At 43.2% G+C, this 24,892-nt stretch overlaps 1 protein-coding gene across 2 annotated transcripts in view; it reads left to right on the plus strand.

Moving 5' to 3' along the window:
• The window catches only part of TECRL (trans-2,3-enoyl-CoA reductase like), a 67,285-nt gene that overhangs the window by 32,927 nt on the left and 9,466 nt on the right, over positions 1-24,892 (plus strand). The window contains exons 4-8 of one of the 2 annotated variants that reach the window (XM_075929237.2): positions 231-319; positions 13,129-13,244; positions 15,584-15,689; positions 19,002-19,074; positions 21,786-21,829. In XM_075929237.2, coding sequence (XP_075785352.1) covers positions 231-319; positions 13,129-13,244; positions 15,584-15,689; positions 19,002-19,074; positions 21,786-21,829 — 428 coding nt within the window. Of the gene's footprint in view, positions 1-230; positions 335-13,128; positions 13,245-15,583; positions 15,690-19,001; positions 19,075-21,785; positions 21,830-24,892 lie in introns of both variants that reach the window. The other variant, XM_006127961.5, reaches the window with a different exon arrangement.

Below are 24,892 nucleotides of genomic sequence, written 5' to 3' on the forward strand. Positions count from 1 at the left end.
TGTCACTCTTGAATCTAACTCAAAGCCTATGTGCTCTAAGGGCGAGAAAGGAAGCACCAAAGATGCCAAATCACTCAGAAAAACAAGTGCCATCTTTTCCACATCCTGGTCAATCCATGGGGTGGAACATGAATTGTAACTTCACTTTGCACCTGTATGGCTTGCATTTTATGCTGAGTCACTGCAAGGGGTGTATCCTTCAAACCTTTTCTTTTTGCTTGTCATTCTAGATGGGCCCTATTTGAAGGATTCTGTTAGCATTCAAAGCTTGGCAGTTTCTTCCATTATTACTCTGTATTTTACCGATCTAGGCCAGCAGGTCAGTTGGACCACAGTAAGTACGTCTTTGTAACAACTCGCACGGCAGATAGTCATGTAAGACGCATTTCAGTTTGATTCCTCCCACTTCCCTGATCTGTCCCTCTCTATGTCAAACTGCATAATTATTTGATTATCCCTCAAACTTGAATTAAATGATAGCCAGCCAAAGTATCAACCTCATAACTAGGACACCTGGTTAAAGATTGTCAGATAGACATAACAAAAGGGCCTCCGGGGGAAAAAAAATCCATTTTTAAAAACCATTTTATCTTATCTTTGGCTAATATACCAATGAAAGACCTTTTAAACAAGGATGTTAATTTGCTGCACAGGCTCTTTGGGTTTCAGAATGAAAGGCTAGAGATAGAAAACTTTACCGGAACAGAAAGATAATGTGGGTGTAGTGTCTCAGCATGTTACCCATCAGTTTGCCTGAATGGGGAATAAGAAGGAAAAGGTTACTGATTACATTGATGAAGCTGACTAATGAGGCTCAGGATTGTGAAGTGTTTTAACTTGTTTGAGATGGGGTGATGCAAAGGCAGAATTAATTTGCAATAGATACAGAAATGTACTTTATGACATAGCAACATAGTTGTATTACAGTAGCTCCTGGGTGTGTGTGTGTGTGCGTCCGTCCAATACATAGTACATGGCCGTCTATGCCTCAAAGATCTTACTGTCTAAATAGACAACTACAGGGTAGGAGAGGACTTGGTGATATAGATCACACATCAGGGTGGTGGGGGAAGTTTGATTGGAATCCAGGCCAAGTTCTGTCTGCTTGACCATGCTGCTGTAGCCAGTGACTTGTCTGTAAGATATGAAATGTGTTTTTTGGGGGAGGCCCAGACCCATCAGCACACTGAGCTTCTGGGAGATGGGAGAGAGAATTCCCGTTTTCTGCATGCAGAAAGATATGTGTCTTCGAGTCGCTTGGTTTCCGAAAGTGATAGGAGGAAGTATGTAGTCACTCCGAGCAATTAACGCTCACTGTAAATGACTTACACTGGCGTTAATGTGGCAATTAGTTTTTAATTGCCATCAGTGAGGAAGACCTAGCTTCTCACAGCCTTCCCCACACTAAGTCTTCCACTACTTAGCAGTAGGGAGCCGTCTCTGAATAAGGCTGTGCTCAATGGACTTGATGGAGCCAAACTGCACTGCGGGAGTGAATCCCCCCCCCCCCCCCCCCCGAAGGATGGAATTGTGACTCAGGGAGTGGCAGGACAGGAGACAGTGAATAGCTGCAAATCGGAGCAGTGTGCAGGAAAAGAGCCAGGCCTGTGTTCTGCAGTAGGTCCAAGTAGGCTGAGCAAAGGATTGGGAAGGTAGGTGAGCCTGCTTGGCCAGGCCCAGTCTAGCCTTCTGTGAGGAAGGCTGGTGGAATTTGGCTCTTCGTTGGTCAGAATCAATAGGGGAAGCTAATTTGTAGCACGTAGCCACAGCCCTGCAGAAGCGCAGGGAGCACTGGGCAGGTTCCCACCTTAAAGAAGCAAAAAGTGTCTCAAAACAGCTCCTTTGCCCTGTGGGAAATGAATCCGGGACGTCCCCTCCAGGGACGCCAGGCACTTCCCCTTTCCTCTCTCTGGCTCCACAAGCTAGATTACAGGACGATGGAGTCCATCCACTTCTACCCCCTTTGTAGGGATTTGCGCCCAATCAGCTACGAACCCTACGCTCCCTGAAATAGAGGGGAAGCAGTTCCAGCTTGGCCTTACAGGGTGAGTCTAATCTGCCCAGCCTGGGCTAGCTTAGGCCACGTGGCAACCCCGCTGCAAAGGGCTACCTGTGCCCGACCTTTGTATGTGCATCCATGCACTGGGGTGGATTTCCGGTGGTATATCCCATGGTTCTTTGCGGCGCATGGGCTACTCAGTGAATTTTTTCGCAGGGCACTCTCCCCTCGCATGGGGCTGCTAGCTGTGGCAGCGACAGGGAGCAATACTTTTTATTTGTTATGTAGGCAGGTAGTTCTGAAAGTGAAAGCAAACACCATTTGGCAGCAAGAGCATTGAATGAGCATGTCTTTAAGGGATTGCTTTTGCAAACCCTACAGAACACCGTAGCATGCTCAACCTAATTCCCTACCTCTCCACGTCATTCCTGTCTGCCAAAGTTAGAAGAGGGTCTTTACACCACCGGTGGGAGCTTCTGAACAGCAGATAACAGGCTGGCAGGAGGATTTCTTAGACGGTATCTCCATACGCTGCCTTTGAGCAGGCAGAGGTTGGGTTCGAATGCACTGCAGAAATGGGGAGGAGTCAGACACTAATATACAACCCTGGTGGAATTGTGGGATAGCTCTGGAGGGCTGAGACTCTTAAGTGCTCATCACGTGAAGGACTCAACAACTCCCCTTCCCATTGAGAACAGCTCTTCCCCAGAATGTAGTCTCAACATGTACTGAAAATCTGGCCTCTTGATGGGCCCTGAGCTCTTTCACAAATCAGCCCTGTGTCTTCAAAGCAACTGACTTCCTTCTGATCACTCTTAAGAGGTTTCTTTAGTTCGATTGGAGACAACCAAATCCAAAGAAATTCCCCCTTACAGGAAAAAGGGAAAATTATTAGACCAGTAGAATTTTGTATCCCTGAAAGAACTTTTAAAGCATAAAAGTGTACATAAACAACAACAACAACAATTAATAATAAACAATTAATAATTTATTGTCCCAGTTTATACAGTAGTTTTTTAAGGGAAATATTTTGAGGGGAAATTGTTCTCTTCTGTCTTGTCAGCACTAGACGAGACAAAGAGATGTGGTTCTATTTATCAGACCAACTTCTGCTGGTCAGAGAGGGTTTTAGAGCTCTCCTTTAAGTTAGCTTCTAGAGTGGGTCAGGAAAGGGATTATTGAACCTACAAAAGAATTTGAGATTTGCTCTCATTTATGTTGAGTTTGTACAAAAGTTTCTGGAAAAAAATTGGTGGTTCAGGTCAATTAGTGGATACATTTTTTCTCCCCTAAAAGATCTGCTGTAGGACAGTGAGGGGCAGACTAGGCTAGTGAGTCAGGAGCATGAGTGGCCCTCCTTCATCTGAGTGGGTCGCAAGATTGTTGTACCAAGATGGCCGCCCGGGAAAGGGTGGTTTGCCATCTGCTCTTGCGTACCTAGAATTTGCAGGTGTGCCGACAGAACTGTAGCAGCGCTTTCATTGGTTCAGAGAAAGCACATGGTTCTCAGAGTCCATGTTGTGTGCAATCAGCATGCACTGCACTTCATGTGCCCTGGCTTTAAGTGTGTGGCACGTTTGTAGGGGGGGAAAACAATGTGGATGAAAACCAGTGGAAGCTGCAGCCCTGTGCATGGGCAACCATGAACAAAATGTCGTGTGGGCCACACATAGCACCTCCACGGGCCACATGAGGCTCTTTGGATGCAGGTTGCCCACTACTATTCCAGGACCTCTTTGTGAGACGTTCTTTGCCTTGTGCTAAGTAGGACAGACGAGAGGGTCACAGTGGTCCTTTCTGGCCTTGGAATCCATGCATTAAACGTTTCATTTCTGGTTTCAGCCTTTTTTAATTTTTAATTTTGCATAAATACAATACAAGAAGTTTTGAAACCATCAAAACTTTTCCCGCTAAAAATGTCAAACCAGAATGATTTGAGTTTTTCCCCCAAAACTTATTTCAAAGCTTTTCTGAAATAAAATGTCTTCACAATCGATACCATTTTGTAAAACATTTCCATTTACTCACAATGGCTTTTTCTGACAGGGCATTCCATCTCTAGTTTCTCCCTCTCCCTGTTTCTCCTGGAACTAAAATTAGCACAAACTTGTAATTTACTTCTATACAAGCACTGCTGGTTGCTTTAGCCTCACACTGGTGGTAGGAAAGGTTTTAGACTGCTCCTTCAGAGATGCTAGGGGAGTTTGAGTTCACATATCATTTTGATATGGCCCTGCAAAAATGATATCTTGGTGGGTATGAATTCCCCCTAATTGGAGAGTTTACTCTGTGTTCAATTTTGGGCCTAAACTAGTAGTCAGAAACCCTTTTTAGATGTTTCCATGTTATCTGGCTGGCAGATAACAATACACATGGCTCTTATTGTAAGTCAGCTTCAAGCCGCTCCTCTGTCTACCTAATTCAGGCTTTTGTTAAAACTCTCCTAAAAGTGTCAGACGCCATCACTATCGTAGTCAGAGCTAAGGAAAATATGATTTAAAAAAATCAGCTCAATCAGATGAGAGAGAAGCTTTATTAATTTGAGGTTTAAGTCCGCCAATTAAATGGTGTTGCTAGGACCTGAATTTAGGCTTCCATTGTATTTAGGCAAATGCCAGTGATTTATGCATATGTTTCAAGTTAGGCAATTTCTTAATTACCTTAATTTGGGGGGGGGGGTTAAAATGTTTGATTTAACAAAAGAACTGGAATCCTAATTTCAGGTTTGTCTATACAGGCCACTCAGGAAAGTTAACTTGAAGTAACTAAAGGTGTGATTTACAGTGGCTTGGTTAAACTCCATTATACCTCTGTGTGTCCTCATTCTGAAATCAAGTGATTTTTAATTTGAGGTGCTTTAATTCATTTTTTAATAAAAATAAATTAGATTAAGTCCAATTTAATTCTGTATAATAGCATCCATGCTAAAGTCATGTGTTTTAATTAATTCACTTTACAGTTAGTTCAGATTCATCTTTTTGAGTGTCCCTGTGTAGATAAGCTCTGAGGACTTAGATTATAAACTCTTTGGAGCAAGGACTGTCTTTTTGTTCTGTGTTTTTACTCTGCTCAGCACATTTGAGTCCTGGACCAAGATTGAGGTCCTTAGATATTACTGAAATACAAGTAATTAGTAACAATCCATTATCCTGATTGAAGTGCAGGAAAACTTTGATTCTCTAACCTGATTTACTAATGCACAGCACAATGGAAGTGTTAATATAGATGCAGTTGGTTGATCCTATGAAGTCTGTGTAAAGAAATTGGGATATGCGAGAAGCGGACCAAGCTCTGACTCGTTATGTTTCAATGTATTGTGGGAGGGAGTTGCCAAATCACCTTGATTCTCCCCTTTTTCGTCAATAGGACCACATCCTCCTCTCCAGTCCAGATCTTGGTCTAATGTGGCAATAAGGGAAGATAGCTTGGTTCCTTTTGGGGGAACTCCTAGGACAGGGCTGTTATCTACAAGATGAGAAACTTTGCCTGAGAAAAATCAGATTATGTGGCTTGGACTCAGTGTGTGATTGCGAAGCTATACATCCACGGTTGATTTTGTTCTTCAGTGAATTTAGTCAAATAGTTTTCAACTTCCAGAGCTATCAATAAGGAACAGATTGCGTTTGCCTGACACCATGCCATGGTATAATTATGTTTAGGCCTTTCTTTGGCCCACTCATATTCTCAGTTCTTGGGTATTGCCCAGCGGCAGCAGTGAAATCTCCTGATAAGGGAATCAGGGATCTTCCTGCTGTTGAAATTGGCCAACTGGCTGCTCATAATTCATCAGATGCCACTGCTAATACGGCCAAGTAGAATGCTGTGATTGTTTCTCTCTCTTGTCTCAGGAGCAAAAGCCAGGAAGGCAGCTAAGAGCACAGTGAATTTTAGAAGAAGTGAATGTTATATGTGCTGTTGAGTGTGTGTGTAAGAATGGGTGCACAGGTACGGTAGGCCTCTCTTGTGGGTTGTTAATGTTGTAAAGACAAAGTACATAGAATTCCAGGACCCTTAATTCGCCAACTAATTTTCCTAATGGCTTAGAGCTGGTTTCTAGCCTGAAACTCTGTGTCGTGACTTACTCAACTGAAACCAATGATACTACTGGAAAAAGGAGGTGCACCTCACTGTGAGGATCATCTCTCCTGTCTATATTTTGTGGGAATTGTGGCTCTGCAGTAGTGGATTTCGCCAACACATTCAGCATTGGCCTACTGCTCTTCAGGTTGTTAGTCTTACCCTTCTTGTCACTGGGAGCCGAGCTCGGCCGGTACGAAGTGCTGTTGGAAGTCCCTCTCTAAAGGTCTCTTGTGAGCTCTTGCAAGCCAGGAGTACCTGGGCCCTGCACAACCAATTTCATACAACTTTACAACAGAGGAAGCTGGAGATGACAGACACGTGGAGTGTGGTGCTCAAGAATGTTTACAAGTTTAGCAGTAGGAGTCTCGGAGCTAATTGGAACTGCTGATGTGGGGAAGGACAAAAGGGGTAGTTTCCCTGGGGCCTGGCAATTTCACAGGCCTGCTGCCACCATTACTACAGCAGCAACAGTGGCTGAAGATCCACGTAGCATCACTGAGGACTGGCTGCATTTAGCCCCGCCCCTTCTGCCAAAGGCCCCACCCCTTCCAAGCTTGCCCCCGCCCCCATTTTCCAGGGTCTGGCAAAGTCTGTCACCAGTCCTGCTGCTAGTCTTAGCTGCCCACCACCTCCCAAAAGGCATGGGCATGCGTAATAATTATTTAAATTATATTTCTGGTTGGGAATCCCCCATTCTCTAAGGGACCCAGCTTCTACTGAATTTATCCTGGGAAAATCCCAGCCGCTCACGTGCAAATACGTTCTGAACTGTAACAAGCTGTGTGGTGTTTTCCAGTGTTGAACAATTGTGTGGTTTAGATTTGCGTGACTGGCCCTTGCGTGGACTGTGGTTTCTGCACAAAGTGTATGTGCAATGTTGAACATTCGCATAAGGACCACTGTGTGACTCGTGACTCAGACAGCACAACAGCAATGGAGTTTGCAGAACACGGAGAATTACACAGCCACCTTGACTGACCAGAAGATGGTGGAGTCACCTTGAATGCACGCGATTCCTTGCATTGTGGCAGAGGAATGTTGTGAGGCCGGAGGAGTGGTTGGGTGTGCAAGGGGGCATGTATTGTGCATTAACAGTGGCTTGTACTCACAAACGTATTAACAAGAGGCTGTGCATAAATTGTCAGTCTCTCCCCAACTGTACTCTCTGCATTCTGGTGGCAGAGTCCAAAAGCTATTTGGAGCAGCAAGCTCCAGGCTTCTAATCAGCTGTGTGTAACAGGAGTAGAGCCACACTGAGATCACAGCTCTGGCATGGGCTGAATTGGCTGTCGCCCTGGGAACCTTGCAAAAGGCGAGCAGTAGGGAGGTGGTGAATAGATTCTTTAAAGCTTCTAAAGTGGGCTCTTGTGTGGGTTGGAGTGGAGTACAGAAAGAGCTTAACTCTTGAAGGACAGGCTAGGTAGGAAGTGAGCCCCATACTGAAGAACTGGTAGTTATATGCCAGCAGAAGAACCCAAAACTCTCAAGCAACTTCCACTTAAGTAGCTAAATAAGAGAGGCAGTGTTCCCTAGTGGGTAACGTGACTGGGACGTAAGTGCTAAGTTCTTTTGGAAATCTGGCTCATTTGAGGCTGAGTATTTTAAAAAATTAGAATACCAAATAGCCAGATTTCTGAAAATAGCATCAAACGAGCCAGATTTCCAAAAGAACTTAGCACTTAAGCACCTAGGACATGTTTACTCTAGGGAAATTATTTCAAAATAACTTACTTTGAAATAACAACTCCCAAAATAACTATTTTGAAAAAGCATATCCATGCTGCAGGGAAACCTTGAAATTAGTCCAAGGCAGGCTCCCTTAATGTGGACGTGCTATCTTGATTTAGAGCCCCGGGAAACACTGGGGTATAATTACTTTGAATGACTCTGGGGACTAGTTATTTTGAAATAGCAACACCTGAGCATCTACAGTCACGCCACTTCAAAATAACTTTTTTGAAATAAGCGTTATTCCTCGTGGAAAGCAGGAGTTTTTCTTTCAAAATAACCAGCCCATTATTTTGAAATAACAGGTTTGGTAGTGTGGACACTCCCCTTATTATTTCAAATTAAGGGGAGTTATTCTGAAATAAGTCCCTAATGCAGACTGGTGCCTAGGTAGCTAAATAAGAGGCAGCGTTCCCTAGTGGATAATGTGACTGGGATGTAAGTGCTTAGTTCTTTTGGAAATCAGGCTCCTTTGAATTTTCAGACATTTGGCTATAGTTAAAGTACCATATATATATATCTGTGTGTGTATATATAGATACAGCTGAGTACTTATAGAAATCTAACTATAGATGGCCTAGACTCAGAATTATAAACTCGACCACCCTCTGTCTTGCATTTGTCCAATAAATAAATAAATAAAATAATTAATAAAATAAAATAAAATAAATTAAAAAAAGACCCAGCAACCCTAAACACAGTCCCTTAGATCAGGGGTTCTCAAAGTTTGTGATACCGCGACCCCCCCTCTAAGTTGCTCATGCCCCCCCGGGGATCTAGAACCCACAGTTTGAGAAACGCGGCTTTAGAGAATTTGTATACTGCTGTTGTGGTTTCCCCCACATTTTTGCCCCACACATGCTTACAATCTGTCCTCGCTACTGCTTTGCTGTTAGCCTCAGGCAATGGCCCAAACTCATTTCTCCTACCAAGGGTGTCCCCTCCCCATGCACTCTCTACCTGTTGGAAGTGTCACCTGTGAACAGGCAGACTCTCCATACAAGGCATGGAAAGATCTGGGGCATGAAGCTGAGGAAAAAAGCATCAGGGAAAGGTTAAATGGCCTCTCTGGAGTTCCCTCCTGCCACTCACCGTCCATGAAATAACCCTCGACTCTTCCAAAAAGCAACATGATCCCCCTGGGGTGTGTTCCAGCGCCGGAGAGAAAGGGCACGTTACAAGGGTTGGATGGGGAAGCAGCTAGTATAGTGTTGAGAAGACTGATTTGTGACTCTGTGGCTTCAAGTTTGGGAGTCTGGGATTTTCCTGCTGTTTCTTACTGCCTCAAAATAACATTTTGGTGTTGGCCTCCAAGCTCTTCCCCTCTCCCCAGTGGTCCCCCTCCACATTTTTTTCTCTTGGATTTCACCAGGGTTCTTAACTGGCATTAGGAACGCTCTACTCCCCTCTGCTGCCGCCGTTCAAATCCCGTTGCACCCATGAGCCCGAAAGCCGGTCTCATGCCTCTGCCACATTCCACACGTGTGACACGCCAGGGAGAGCTGTAAGGAGCTCCCCTCACCTCCTCTGAGGTCGTGTCTCCGAAATATGCCCACTGCCTCGTGCAGGTTGGGACTGTCATCCCTGATTTGAGGGTACCAAAGGGTTTTTTTTTAAAACTGTTTGAGCCTGAGGGCACTGAATAACAGTCAGACCCTGCAGCCCTGTCAGAAGAGGGAACAATCTGATCCATGCAGGATGAAGGCAGGAATGAGGCAACAGCCTCGCTTTGTCACTTGTCTCCTTTAATGCAGATGGAATTAACATGTTAGGGGCTCCCGTTGTTATTATAGACAGTCACGGTGGCTACGTCTACACTGGCATGATTTTCCGGAAATGCTTTTAACGGAAAAGTTTTGGAAAAGGGCGTCTAGATTGGCAGGACGCTTTTCCGCAAAAGCACTTTTTGCAGAAAAGCGTCCGTGCCAATCTAGACGCGCTTTTCTGCAAAAAAGCCCCGTCGCCATTTTAGCCATCGGAGCTTTTTTGCGGAAAACAGTACTGTGCTGTCTACACTGGCCCTCTTGCGCAAATGATTTGCGCAAGAGGGCTTTTGCCCGAATGGGAGCAGCACAGTATTTCCGCAAGAACACTGACAATCTTACATGAGATCATCAGTGTTCTTGCGGAAATTCAAGCGGCCAATGTAGACAGCTGGCAAGTTTTTCCAATGTTAAATCACAAGCCTAATTTAGGTTGGATGTTGTGAAGACTATGCACAGTCAACTTGTGGAACTCCTTGCCAGAGGATGTTGTGAAGGCTAAGAATACAACAGTATTCAAAAAAGAGCCAGATAGATTCATGGAGGTTAGGTCCATCAATGGCTATTAGCCAAGATTGGCAGGGATGGTGTCCCAAGCCTCTGGTTCTCAGAGGCTGGAAATGGATGACATGGGAGGGATCACATGATGGTTCCCTGGTCTGTTCACTCCATCTGGGGCAGCTGGCATTGGCCACTGTTGGCAGATAGGACGCTGGGCTAGATGGACCTTTGGTCTGACCCAGGCTGGCTGTTCTTATGTTAGGTAGCCCCTAATGCATAGGCCTAATTCAATGGCACAAAGTCATATGAAACATAGGCTTTGCGTTTATTGGTTGAGATTTTCAAAGCCTCTAGAGACTTGGGAGATTTTCAGAACTGCCAGAGAACTGGAGACTTGATTGAAATTCAGCCCATAGCTGCTAATGGAAGAAAAGAGAAGAATTGTTGTATGCCAAAGTAAAAGGGGTGCCAATTAAACGTTGCCACGCCAGAAAAACTCTGTTTTTTGTAGTCATTTATAAGTGCTGCTAAAGATAGATTTCAAAAACAAAATCCACGGGGGTCCATTGATGGATTGCCAAGCGCTATTTGGAGAAAGGGATTCACAATTAAATTTATTTCCACCCCAAGCATTTAACATTTAAGTCCTAAAGCACTGCGCACGGCACCGTTAAGCTAAATAGCCCATTTGTTATGAATATATATCCCATTAAACTCCTTTCTGCAGTGTTTATGCTCTTGAGCCACAGTTTGCTCATTACGATCTCTTGTAAATATGTAGTACTACAGAGTTTTAATCCTGGCTTTCATTCCAGAGAGGCTAGACAATCAGATTCATGCTTCGTGTTGTTCTGGTCATATTATAGTTTCACCAGCTGGGATTGTTTAAAGGCTAAGCATTGTGTCAGTCTCAGGGGAAGGCTGTTTTCCACGCGCTGGACTGTAACGTTACAATCGGCCCTGAGGAAAGGGCAGTGTGTAGCTATATCACCCAGTGGAGAGAATTGAGGGCAACTGAGGTCTGGTCTACACAAGGAAATTAGGCCCATATCACTGTGTTGCTCGGAGTGTGTGTGTGGGGGGGGGGAACCCACAAAAAATCAAACAATTCACACAGCCATGTGCTGCAGTTAATCTGACCTCACAACCCAAGTTGATGGTGTTCGGTTCACAGGAGACTCCATCCGCCTCTCAGGGAGGTGTATAACTCACAGGAGAACCTCTTCTGTTGGTGAAGGTAGTGTTTTCTCTGCAGCCCAGTAGTCTATGGGCCGGTTTACACCCAACGCTTGCCTCAGCATAGCTATGTTTCTCAGGGGTGTGAAAAAGCCACACCCTAGGAGGCCGAGCTATGTTGCCCTAACCCCTGAGGGAGACGGTACTATTCTTCAGCTCATTCTACCGTGGCTTTAAATTGCCCTCTAAATTGCCGCCAGAGCGCTGTAAGCTCTGAGTGGCTTGGAGGACTGGAGGGGCGGAGCAGCATGGTGAGCTGGCTGCAGTGGGGAGCAGGGAACAGCATGCTCCAAGTGCCCCAAGCCCCGCCTTTTCTACCTGAGGCTCCTCCCCTTCAGGGCACAGAGCCAGGACACCACCCATTCACTTTCCTTCTGGATCACAATGAGGATCGAATCGTGGACAAGCAATTCCCACTCCTCCACCTGTGGCAGAAGTACCCATTTGAGTGGGGCTGGGAAAGACCAGGGCACACTTCATCTTACTGCCCTCAAAGGCGGAATAGGAGCATGACAATTTATCCAAAGGGATCTACTTTTCTGAATGTCCTTTCCCCTTAATAATGTGGCGTTGTGTCTGCACAGCTCCCCAGTGTAGACACGGCATACTTGGAGAGGAGGAAGAGTTATTTTTTCTTTGGAAAAAAAGATGCTGTTCTTTATAGGCCCCTCTTGACTGTGCATTCCTCTCCAAAGCTTGCAAGAGCAACCCCTTTTCAGTAATTTCAATGGAGACTTTCACTGACAAGTGACTGAAGGCTTCATATGGCAAGAATGTTGTAACAACTAATGCGGAGCGAGAAAGAGTCTTCCCATCCCTGTGAACATTTTCAGACTTTTGCCATTCCAAATGGGAATGAAAAGTCAAAACCTTTTAAAAATATCGTGAAGGAAGAATCACATATTGGGTCAGTTGAATCACATTCTTTCCATTTCAGCCAGTTTTGAAGGGTATTTTCCCCCCCTATTTGTGCTTTTGTCTGATAATGAGTTCAAGTTTTGAAATGAAAAGTGATTTTGGAACCAAACGCGAACATTTTGACTATTTAAAAAATTATTCAAAAATTTTCCAGTTAAAAACAATTGTCAGAACTGGCCCCAGGACTGGAGAGATGTCTAGGGTCAGCACTGGCATAAGAACATAACAGCTATACTGGGTCAGAACAAAAGTCCAGCTAGCCTAGTCTCCTGTCTTTAACAATGCCAGGTGCCCTCACGTGATCCCTCTCCTGTCCTCCATTTCCAGACCCTGACAAACAGAGGCTAGAGACACCATTTCTATCCATCCTGGCTAATAGCCATTGATGGACCTAACCTCTTTTTTGAATACTGTTATACTCTTAGCGTTCACAACATCCTCTGGCAAGGAGTTCCACAGGCTAACATGAAGAAATAGTTCCTTTTGTTTGTTTTAAATCTGCTGCCTATTAACTTTATTTGGTGATTGCTAGTTCTTGTGTTATGAGAGAGAGTAAACAACACTTCTTTATTTACTTTCTCCACACCAGTCATGATTTTATTGACTTCAATCATATCCCTCCTTAGTAGTCTCTTTTCCAAGCTGAAATGTCCCAGTCTGATCTCTCCTCATATAGAAGCTGTTCCACACACCTCAGAATTTTGGGGGGGGGGGGTTTCTGTGCCTTTTCCAACTCTGATATCTGTTGGTGTGACCAGATCTGCATGCAGTATTCCCGATATGGGCGTACCAAGGCCCCCTCTGCCAACGCAGATCAGATACATGGCTCTGCAAATAACTAAGCTTTTCTTGTTTCTTTCTTGCTATAATTCCATGTTCTGGTAAGTCTTTTTTCATTTCTAGGTTTTTCTGACAGAATACAGTGGGCCCCTAATAATCTACTTGCTCTTTTACATTCGCCTCTCCAATATTTATGAGGAGGAGGAAAGCAGAGAGAGCTTCCGCCACCCAGTAGTTCAGTAAGTATATGACCCGAAGTCCCCCAGGTTTGTAACCCAATATACACTTCCGACAAATTGCATGATGAGACTGTTGGGTTTTACTGCCCTCTGTTGCTTCTAGAGTGGTAGAGTCCAGTGTACATACCCCTCCATTCCTTCCACATCCAAACCCCTCCTCTTTGAAGTCAATGAGAGATTTCAGGGTTTTGTTTCTTTTGTTTGTTATTATTTGTTATATTACAAATGATCCCACCCAGTAATGAAGTCCTGGGGTGGGTGTGTGTGTGTGTGTGTGTGTGTGTGTGTGTGTGTTTGTGTGTGATGGAAGACAGTTCTTGCCCTCTCTAGTTTCTATTGAAATAGACGAGCCAGACAAAAGATGTGATGGGAAATGGGTGGAGGTGACTCACCCAAGGTCACATAGTATATCAGTGGCAGAACAAGGAATAGACTCCAGATCTCCTGAACTTCAGTCCAGTGTTTATTAGGCCAGAGATTTCCATGCAAGGCTCTGACAGAATAAGCATCAGGCTCCTAAATCCAGTGGTGTTTTTGAAAATCACACAGTGAAAGTTCCATCAGGACCAGATGGGATCCTTGCAAGAGTTCTGAAGGAGCTTCAGAGCAGTCACTGAGTTTCTATTAAACATGATTCCCTAGTGGTCAGCAGAGTATCCTGTGGGCATAACAGTCCTTTACGTGCTCACGGCTGTAGCATCAAGGGAACCTAAATAGACGAGAGAGCTGTGTGTAGAATCCAGAATAACTCCTGAGTTATTCACTCACTACATCCCTCTTTTGACAGAGGGATGTAAATTAAGCACTTTGAAATTGCAAATGAAGCTGGGATTTGAATTTCCCGTGCTTAATTTGCATAATCACGAAAAAGCGCTAGTTCAAAAGTAAAACCGCGGTCTAGATGTGGTTCTTTTAAAAAGGGAAGGCTGGCTTATAGGATCTTTCAAAAAAGCCTTCCCTTTTCGAAAGAACCGCGTCTAGACCACGGTTTTACTTTCGAAATAGCACTTTTTCGAAAGAGCACCATAACGTGATTATGCAAATGAAGTGCGGGAAATGCAAATCCCGGCAATTTCGAAGTGCCTAATTTACATCCCTCTGTCGAAAGAGGGATGTAATCTAGACACAGCCTCAAGTGCCAGAGATACACCCTTCCTCTTTGGGGTTTTACATTTCAAAGGAAAGAAAGTCTTTTTAATAGGTGAGAGGCTAAAATAGCTGCATTATTTATTGTGGGGCTGGGATGCAGAGAGCCCTTCTGCTGATTTCAAGGCAAGCTCTTTAAATGCAGTCCCTGAAGTAAGCCCAAATATTTCCAAAATTCCTAACGAGAAAGAGTGATTCAGCCTTCTGCGCTGTCATTCATTATCTGAGTTTCCTAAGCTCAAACCTGGCTGATTGAATTACTTCAGAATTGTTTAATCTTTGACTTTTATTGAGCATTTTGTACGGTGGCCAAAGTATCTGAAACTTTACCCACCGAAAATCACTTTTCATTTATGTCTCATAATTGGCTTTCAATGAGACAGGCAGAGCGGGTCCGGTAAATACAACCAAGATAAAATGCCGCCATGAATCACTCTTGACATTTGTTTTTTAAACCCAATCTTTATGAGCTTGCGGCTCGTTCGGTGGAGCAGATCAGAAGTGCTGGTGGTTGTTTCATAATCCTCCTCCAAAGGGAACCTGCGTAATAAATTCAATAACAATTACCTCATTCCATTGTAACTTGGAACAAAAAAAAGCCATCACAAAAGATTCACTCTGCAACAAAATCTCGTTTTGTCTCCACAAGGAAATGAAATAGAAACTATCTCTGTGTAGCTACTGTACTTACTAAAGGACAAGTAAACCATTCAGAATGTTTTCAAATGTCAGAGAGATCCTATGAGAGCATTAAGATATCCCTACAATGTGGGAGACGTCGGTTCAAAACAGAGTGGGCGTCTGCTTGTACACACAGCTGTACTATTTTAATCAGCCGTCGTAGCTGTACCTTGCATTCTGAGCATGCTGTGTCCTTTTTAATTCAAGGTTGGTAAAAAATGTTGCTGCTGCTGCTGCCGTAAAATGTTATATAATGCTGTAAAAATGATTCCGCTCATCTCTGTGTTTAGTTTTCACGAGGGCAGAGTCTTTTGCCCAGGGATTTCAAGCGTGACTCTTCAGTTCTAGAATATTAGTCTTTTAGTTATGATGTGAAAATAAAGTGTGACATACCAGCAAGTGCATGTGAGATTTTTCGTGTTCTTTCCCTTAAAGAAGACAAAACCAAATACCTCCCCCTCCCGATCCAATCTTTCATGTACGTTCAATCCCCTTTTTCATTGTCTTTCTAGCTTGGCCTGCTTCTGTCATTGTTTACACTATATCCGATACCTTCTGGAGACATTATTTGTTCACAAGATTTCCGGGGGGCACACTCCCCTGAAAAATATGCTAAAGGTAACCCTTATATTTTTCACTGTATGCAATATAAAGACATGTCTCATGCTAACAGGGACCAGAACAATGGTAGGGAAAAGAAAATTCATTTGTATTCCACGCCCACTAATTATGTTCCCTTTACAGGACTTAAAGTCTTAAGGCCAGAATCTAAGCTGGGATAAATCAACGAGAAGATCGGTGCTCCGGAGGTTGATCTTCCAGTGTTTGATTTAGTGAGTCTGGTAAGGACCCACTAAATCAAATACTGAAGGTACTCCCATCAACCCCAGAACTCCTTGAAGTTGGGAGGAGTAAGGAAAGTCGACAGGAGAGTTTCTCCTGTTGACCTCCTTTTGCAGGGCTGTTCCAGAAAAATCGATGCAAAGTACGTTTACTCCAGCTACACAATTCACATAGCTGAAGTAGCTGTTGACTTCTTCAGAGCTGTGTTGATTTTTTATTTGCACCCTCCTGAGAATCCAGCCATCAGTGGTTATAACACTCCTCTGACTGAACGGTATTTATTTGTTGTTGTTATCTGAATCACATTAACAACTATAGTTCATAACTGAAATTGGACTTTGCTCTGCTATTGGTTCTGCAAACATACAGTCAGAGACCATATCTGCCTTGAAGAGGTTACCAGTTAAATAGACAATGCAAAGGAAGGATTCTTATTCTTGTATTACAGATGAGGGATCAAGGCAAAGAGAATGTCATATCAGTTTCCCACAATCATGTGGGACTTCGGTGGCAGACATATGATTAGAACTAACATCTCCAAAGCATTTGTCTTGCACCTCAACCAAAAGTCCAGTCTTCCTCTTTTTCCAGTTGCTGTTTTAATTATGTTATAGCAATGCACAAGAAGAAAGAGGGAACATTAAATTAAACGTCTTTCAGATAAGTATAGGCTGTGGAGGTGAGAACAAAAGGATTGGCAATTCAGATACAAACAAAGAAGAAGTGAAGGTTTATTGGGCATGTGCTATGGAGGATGCCAAGTTTCCAATGAGATGTAAAACTGAGGTCTTTTGATCCAAAAAAACACCTCAAAATAAGAGGTAAAATTCCCAAAAGCACCTGTAACTTTCCAATGGGACTAAGGCACTTGGAAGGAACACTGAGGCCAGGTCTACTCTGGTGGAGAAAATCAATGCAAGACGCATGAATTGCCTAGCTGAAGTTGACATACCTTCCATCAATTTTTCTTGGGGCAGCCCCACAACTGGAGATCGATGGGAGAAACTCCCATTGACTTCCCTCATGATTGCAAGAAGTTCTAGGCACCTCAGTGTTCAATTTAGTGGATCCTTACTAGACGGGTTAAATCAAATGCTGGAAGATCGACCTTCAGAGTGCCAGTCTTCCCGGAAGTGAAGACAAGCCCTGATTTTCATATTTTTAGTCACTTAGAAGAATTGGATCCCGTGGTAGTTTTGGTAAGAATGGAGGTATTCACCATTGCATGCAGGCAAGATGACCGTCGGGTTATTGGACTCTGCCTGCTTTCACCCCCATCATTTCAGTTGGTTTTCTTCAGTCACCAACAAGCGACAGCTATGATCCCTCTTCAGAGATGGCCATGTCTCAAGGGTGGATAATGTGATGCTGAATACATAGGTTCAGCTGAGTGAATTTTAGTGGAACTGCACCTCTCCCCATCAGATCCATGAGACCCAGGCCTACAACCAACTCTATGTGGTCTTCTCCTCATTCCCATAAGAAGACCCTTTTCCTTCAGACTGCAGGGAACCTCCAGGATGCCTAGTCCAGTCGATTACTTTGGGATCCTTCCTGGTAAAAGAAGCAATACATGTCTTAAGAAAGATCTTCTGGGTGTGGCTCTCTGTCCTATGTAGAGGCACTTAGACCACTTACAGAGAAAGAATGAGTTTGCTCTACAGCCTTAGCTGAGAGGCAGCTGGTTTTTAGCTAAACCTTTAGACACTCATGCACTAATCTCCACAGGTCCCAGGTTCAGTTCCACTTGCCGGTGATACAGTAGCATCAAGAAAACATTACCTATAGATAAAAGGTCTTTGAGACATGGACTGTCTTTTTGTTTTCCATCTGTACGACACCTAGCTCGAGGAGATTAAGTCACACTACTATAGTAAGGCAAATAAATCATAATAATCCATAAATTTTAACTCTGTTCCTCAAGAACGTGTGTAGGAGATGGAAAACGCTAACAGGTTTTACCAAAAGATAACATACATTTGTTGAATTACTTATTCTACAGAAATTACTGCTGTTCAACAACTAGCACGCACACAGTTTTGTCACAACTGGTACTAGTTGCTGAAAATTGATCCAGGAATAGTATTCAGCCAAGTGTAATCCTCCAAAGGAAACTTATTTCTGAATTCTTTTTTTTATTGCCTTTTAACTTTTACCTCTACATGACCGTTGCTAACTCAGTTGGGAACATAGGCTGTGAAAACGATTTATAGATCAACACGTTGAACCAACCTGTGTTCTCTTACAAATAGATGTCAGATCTGTATGAGTCTGAAGGAATATGCCTATTCTGTAGCGAAGTCCAGTTATATTGCACTCTGAGAAAGTGATATTCCTTTTATAGGGCTAGAAAATTGATTTGTCATGATCCCTTGGTAAGGGGAAGAACAAAAGTAGTGCTGCCTTAGAAGCAGCCTGAGACTCATTTAACTCCGTGTTAAAATTCTCAGAGAGGGAACCAGCCATGTTAGTCTGTAACTGAATACACTTAAAAAATAAATGGTCCTGTAGTACCTTAGAGACTAACAAAAAATATAGATGGAATCATAAGCTTTTTTGGACACAACCCACTTATTCAGACCAATGGAGAAAGGGGTCCAAAGGTACAAATAAACAGCAGAAAAAGCAAAGTACAACCTGTTCGATTAGCCTCATTTAGCACAGATACTTTAATTTACAAGATTTTTTATTTTCTTTCTTTCCCCTTCTCCCCTCTTTTTCTGCTATTTATTTGTACCTCTGGACCCCTTGCTCCATTTGTCTGAAGATGTGGGTTGTGCCCATGAAAGCTCATGCTACTATCTAATTTTTTTTTGTTAGTCTCTAAGGTGTTGTAGGACAATTCATTGGTTTTTTTTTTTAAAGTGTTTTCAATGTTAAAATGTGCATTTAATTACAATTTGGGCTTATGTAATGAAATCTTTTAAGAGGAAAGAGTATTATCTCTTTTCAGTAATGAATCATGTTTTTAAAAAATCACAGTCATCTGGACTCAGAGGACTGCTACCAGAAAATCTATATGAAATTATAGATTTGTATTTACCTGCAATTTCCCCCCCTGAAATGTAACTTTTTTTTCTATTCCAGGGCTGTGCCTTTTACTGGGGATTCACTTCTTGGATTGCTTACTATATCAATCACCCCCAATATACTCCACCATGTATGTACAAGTAGACCATGAAAATGGCATTGATTTCAACAAGTGCAAGGTTGGGCCCCAAAAGTTTTAAAATCTGTGGAAGTTTTGGGTATGACTTCAATGGAAGTAGGATTCGACCATTTGCCAACCAAAAGTGTAGGCTTGCATTGCTTGTCAGTAGAAAGATTAATGTAAGCGTCTCTCTCATACTATGTGAACATATGTTACTGTTTAACACAGTTTAATCATCAGAGTTTTGTGAACATGAAATATTAGCCAAACGAAAGAAACAGCATGATAAGTATTATCCTCGCTTTGCATATCCTTTGCAATATGTTTACATTAAAAATATATAAGGGGATTAGAGCTGAATGATTATATTCAAATGAGAACATTTTTAGCAAAACGAAATGGGTTGTGAACCCAAGAAGGCTTTGTCAAATACGTAGAGCAAAACTGTAAAAAAGCCTTCATTTTAACATTTTTTTCATGTAGTTTTCATTCTTCATTTTGTAATTTTTATTTTTCTTGTTTTCCATTGTTGCACAATGAGATTACATCTACTCTACAGCTGGGAACGATGCTCTGAGATCAAACCACCCATGGTCAATTTAGCAGGTCTAGTGAAGACTTGCCAAATCCATTGCCGATCGCTTTCCATGTTACTCTATCCCGGACAAGAAAAGTAAGGGAAGTTGATGGGAGAGTTTCTCCCATCAACTCTTCCATGTAGAGAGCCTGTGGTAACTTGACTGAGGCTATATCTACACTACAGCAGAGAGTTAACTTAAGCTAAGCAACTCCTGCTACATAAAGAATGTAGCTGGAGTCAATGTACCTTAAGTCTTTCCTGGGTTTTATTGTCCAATCATTGAACTTTCCTTTTTTATTTTCCATGTTCGATCACAATCATCATAATTTTCTTCCTTTCCTGTGCTTGGTTGTTTCACCTTCCTTTGGCTACTTCATTTTGCTGGCATTGCATCTTTGTGCTTATCTCCCATTTTGTTTTATTCTGTGGGTTTGGGGAGAATGTAGGATTTGCCCTGCCAATTTCAAGTACTTCTTTTAGTGTCACAGTGGGTATTTTTAATTAAAAGTGTAAAAAAAAAATCCTGGCATCCTTCCATTTTCAAAAAATCATCACATTTCATGTTGAAAAATGGCATTTCATGCTATGTTTGTGTGCAAATGGCAGTAGTGCTTAGAATTGCTGTGCAAAAGTGAACTCTTAGATTCTGGTTCATTGAATCAGAAGGCATTGAAGACACTATTTCTTTGAAACCAGTTGTTTTCCCCCTTAGAAAAGGAGGAGTACATATTGATCCTCTCCAGTTGGCACTCTCTAGTCCGGTAACACCCGTGATCCGGCGTGGTTTGAGTTAGCTGGATGTCCACTTAGCATGGGTGTGGCCAAGTTTTCCATGGTCCCATAAAGTTTGTTGATAGCCACCAGTTCTGGCTCTCTGTGTTCTGTGCTGTTGTTTAGCTCTAATTCACCCCTCAATGTCTCTTAAGAGCCTAGTGAACAGTGACAGTGCTGGCAATGCTGCTAGATAATATTGACCTCCCCTAGTCCGGCAAATTCTCTGGTTCAGCACCCTTCAGGTCCTGAAGGTGCTAGACTAGAGAGGCTCAACTTCTATCAAAATCCAAGGGCAGCCATTTTTGGGGGGGGTCTATTCTTTCTACATTTTTCAGTGGAGATCATCTCCACATTGAGTGCACTTACTCCTGAAACTGATGCTTCTGGACTAAACCTCATTGAGGGGGATGGCCGCATTCTTGGATGGTTCAGGGAAGAATGACATGAACGTTAGCCCCTTCCCTTTCGGAAATGTCGATGGGCAGATCCCCTCGCAGATGCAGAGATTGTTACTTTGGTGACACACAGTGATGGATAACTTGGAGGAATAGGTTATAAAAGGAACCATGAAGAATATCTGATTAGAATCCTAGGACATTAGGACTGGAAGGGACCTCAGAGGTCATCAGGTCCAGTCTTCATGGCAGGAACAAGCAACATCTAGATCATCCCTGATAGCAGCCACCTGGGCTGGCCATCTTGTCAAGGTGCTGTCATGGCATGTCAACATTGCACACGTGAGGAGCTGTGTGCCAGCCCGAGTTGAGATGTGGTGGTGGGTTTGGGAAGGAAGAGAGGCAGGAGCAGGGAAGGAGCTGCAGAATCAAGGAAGTGAGCATGCTCTGTGTGCCAAGAAACATGACTGAAACTGTGGAGGAGGCCTGCAACCCTTTGAGATGTTTATGGTGCAATACTGTTGTGATGTGTGGCTACCAAAGGGGTAAGGAAATGCAGGGTTGAGTAGCTGAATACTGTTGGAGCTCAGTGTTTTTACTGGGGAATGTGTGGCTGAATTGGAGACCGTTGATAATCAAAGATGACACTCTGCTCCAGAAACGAAAGTGCGGGATACATCTCAGCTCCATCAATGCAGTGTGGAGTAGTAATTAAAGCACCTGCCTTGGAAACAGAAGATCTGGCTTCTAGTCCCACTACTGCCTTTAGCCTCTGGCTGAGCTTACGCACATCACTGTGATTCACTTTCCCATCTGTAAAATGGGTAGAAGGATGCTTTCCTCCTTTCTGCCCTCATGTGAAGTCCCTGTGGGACAAACGCATTCCTAATCCTCTGTTCCAGGGTGTAGTCCATCCACAGCGAACGTGCACATAGACTAACAGGTAACCCATTATTTCCTTCTCTTTCCAGCATTTGGCAACAGGCAAGTTATTTTTGCTGCCCTCGCTTTTCTGGTATGTACAGACAAAATATTAAGTGTGCTTACGGGATAAAACAGGCTCGTTATTTGTCAAGAGTGAAAATTTGTGTCAGTGAAAATCAATGCCTAGTCCTGCAGACGTTCAGCATGTCCGTTGTCGTATTAACGTGAATGGCTCTAGTGAGTTTTCTGGGGCAGGAACAGTCCTTGTGTTGTTTGTATTTACACTGCTGGCTATAATGGTGCCCAGTCTGAGATTCTTAAAGGTTACATCGTGATGATGATGGTGCAAAATTTGGTCCAAAGTTAAAGACCGAAGCAGTTGCCATTATTTCTTGAATGGGATGATAAAACCATATGGAACTATATCCCCAACTGGCTTTCCAATAACATGCTCCTCTCTAAATAATGTGCCTGCTATCACCTGGCAAGAGAATAAAAAAAAAATAGGGGCATTGATGGATGAAGAATGACTAAGATTTGTTTCCTCACCAAGGTTTTCCCTTGTTTTTCCATTCCTGGAGATGCCACCTTCCCAAGCGCTGTCTGCCCAGTAACACCACTGGAAATATCTCCATGGCCCTGAAAGAAAGGCCTGTGCTCTGTAACCCCAACAGGAAGGCGATCATGCCCCCGGAGCTCAGTATTAGATCTGTGCCCCGCAAGGGGCTAAACGTTCTGAGGTAGAGTTTTTGCAAGCTGGTGATTTTTCTTATCGGCTCACAGATACGGTGATTTAGGAGCACTGTATAGGCCCAAATAAATCCTAAGGACATCCCTGCATTAGTGCTTACGACAGGGGCGGGCAATAACTTGGTGGCGATTCGCCAGGGTTAGTCTCTGGTGGGCCCGCACTGCCATATTTACCTGCGTGGCAATCACAGCTCCCATTGGTCACAGATCACTGTTCCCAGCCAATGGGAGTGCTCAGAAGTGGCACAGACCACGACACTGCTTCCTGCAGTTTCTGTTGGTTGGCAACAGTGATCCATGGACAATGGGAGCTGCGATTGCTAGTACCTGCAGCACAGCAGGTAAATATAGTGGTGGGGGCCTACCAGGACCCACCTCCCGTGGACCAGGTCTGGTGTGTGGGCTGGTGTTTGCCCTCCCCTGGTCTACTATGGAAGATGGACAAGTCCAGGGATGTATAGGAATGTGCTAGCGTGAGCACGTAGAACTCTGAGGAAGTCGAGTACGACGCTCTGATTACCACACCAGAATGGGCATCTAGTTACACAGAAGACCAGTGAGGAACTCTCACGGAAACTTAGTTTCTGTCCCACCCAATGCTCAGCCCCGTTGAAAATCCAGCCACCTCAATGAGAAGAGGGGAGTGACCGATCTAAGCGGATCCAGGAAAGCCACCCTAATCCAGGAGGCGTTGAAGCATGTACTTAGCATTTAGCAGCTGTGTAAAGCTTTCCTGAAATTAGCACCAATAAGATCACAATTTTGGCAGTGGTCCAATCCTGGAGGCTCAAACGTGCCCCACGTTTTCCTGACCAAATCCAGTCTATTGAAACAAAGCTGGAGAAGAAATCATTTTCCTATCCCATGAAAATATTTGAGGGCAGAATATTGTGTGTTCCTCAGTGAGGTAAAACCAAGACCTTTCCACTTTTTTTTTCACAGAAAAATCCATAAATAAACACAGAGAAACAGGCTGGTTGTTAAGGCACCAAGGGCACGTCTAAACTTGCTTTCACTTTCAAAAGAAGATATGCAAATTTGGTGCAAATGTGCATATCTTCTTCCGATCACTTTTTTGAAAGACGTTCTTTCAAAAAAGAAACTAGTCAAGTAGTCTAGACATGGTTCTTTCGAGAAAAACGACTTTTCCAAAAGAACCGTGTAAACCTCATTTTTTTAGGAAGAATGGTTCTTTCGAAAAAGGGTTTTTTTCTTGGAAGAGCCACATCTAGACTACTTTCTTTTTCGAAAGAATCTTTTTCGAAAAAGCAATTGGAAGAAGATATGCAAATTCATGCCGAATTTGCATATCTCCTTTCAAAAGTGAAAGCAAGTCGAGACGTGCCCTAACTGGGCACGTAGGAGTCCTAGATTCAAATTGCTGCTCTTCCTAATGGGAGTAGGAATTTGAAACTGGGCCTACCTTAGCCCAGGTCAATTCACTGTCCACCAGGCTATTTCTCTCCCTCACTAGGGTTGACCACATGTTCCATCCTAGACCTGAGAACCTTCCGGATGAAAAGTTGTGGGAATTTTTCTGTCAGAAAGCTTCAGTTTCAATGAATCCGCATTTTTCCCCACAAGAAAATTGCATTGAAAAATTCCCAACTAATTTCCTAGCAAGGAGATGCTGCATTCTTATGTGAAGAAAGAACTTCATGTCGTCACGGCAACCCTGCTGCTGAAAGCAATAAGTGCTTAAGTTAGCGTGTTGGGTCTGTAGGGTGTCGTGTGTTAACCCAGTGATGCACAGGTTAACTGACTGCCACCACGACTATACCGGTCTGTCGCTCAAAATCAGTAGAAACCGATTACATGTGTAATTTTTGTTAACGATAAAAAATGGTACCTACCCAAAGTAATAGCTTAATAAAAGCAGTGCATTTCTTCCTCAATGTAAGTGGAATATTCCTTTTATTTCCTTCATGATTGATGCAATTACTGCAAGAAGAAATGAGTTTTATTTATTTTTTCTGTGCAAACAATTGCAGACAATAGTCCAGCATCAGGACAAAGTCTTAGGTGGGAGCTCAGGATACATATACCATTGAAAAAGGAGCTTTTCCCCCAGATACACATACTTACTTTTAGTCTTGGCCGGTTCCAAGATTCTGAAGCCTACAATTGCAATATGCATGAAAAATATTTGTGAGTTCATTTGTGCAGGGACCTAACATATATGACAAATAATGTTATTCCTCCTTCAAGATTTGTCTTTATTAGATTCCTCTGATCAAACTTAAGTATGTGCTTCTACATTCATGGTATGCCCCTCGGAGAGTTTTATTCATGGTAAATGACAGCACTGGGTAATTTAAGAATCTTAATAGGCATCTTTCTGAACGATATTTCCATTTGGAGAAACAGAAGCAAGTCAGCCTCAGGATAAATTTTCACATAGGGT

Source organism: Pelodiscus sinensis, chromosome 4, assembly GCF_052426305.1.
Source record: "Pelodiscus sinensis isolate ZL-2025 chromosome 4, ASM5242630v1, whole genome shotgun sequence".
Lineage (NCBI taxonomy): Eukaryota > Metazoa > Chordata > Testudines > Trionychidae > Pelodiscus > Pelodiscus sinensis.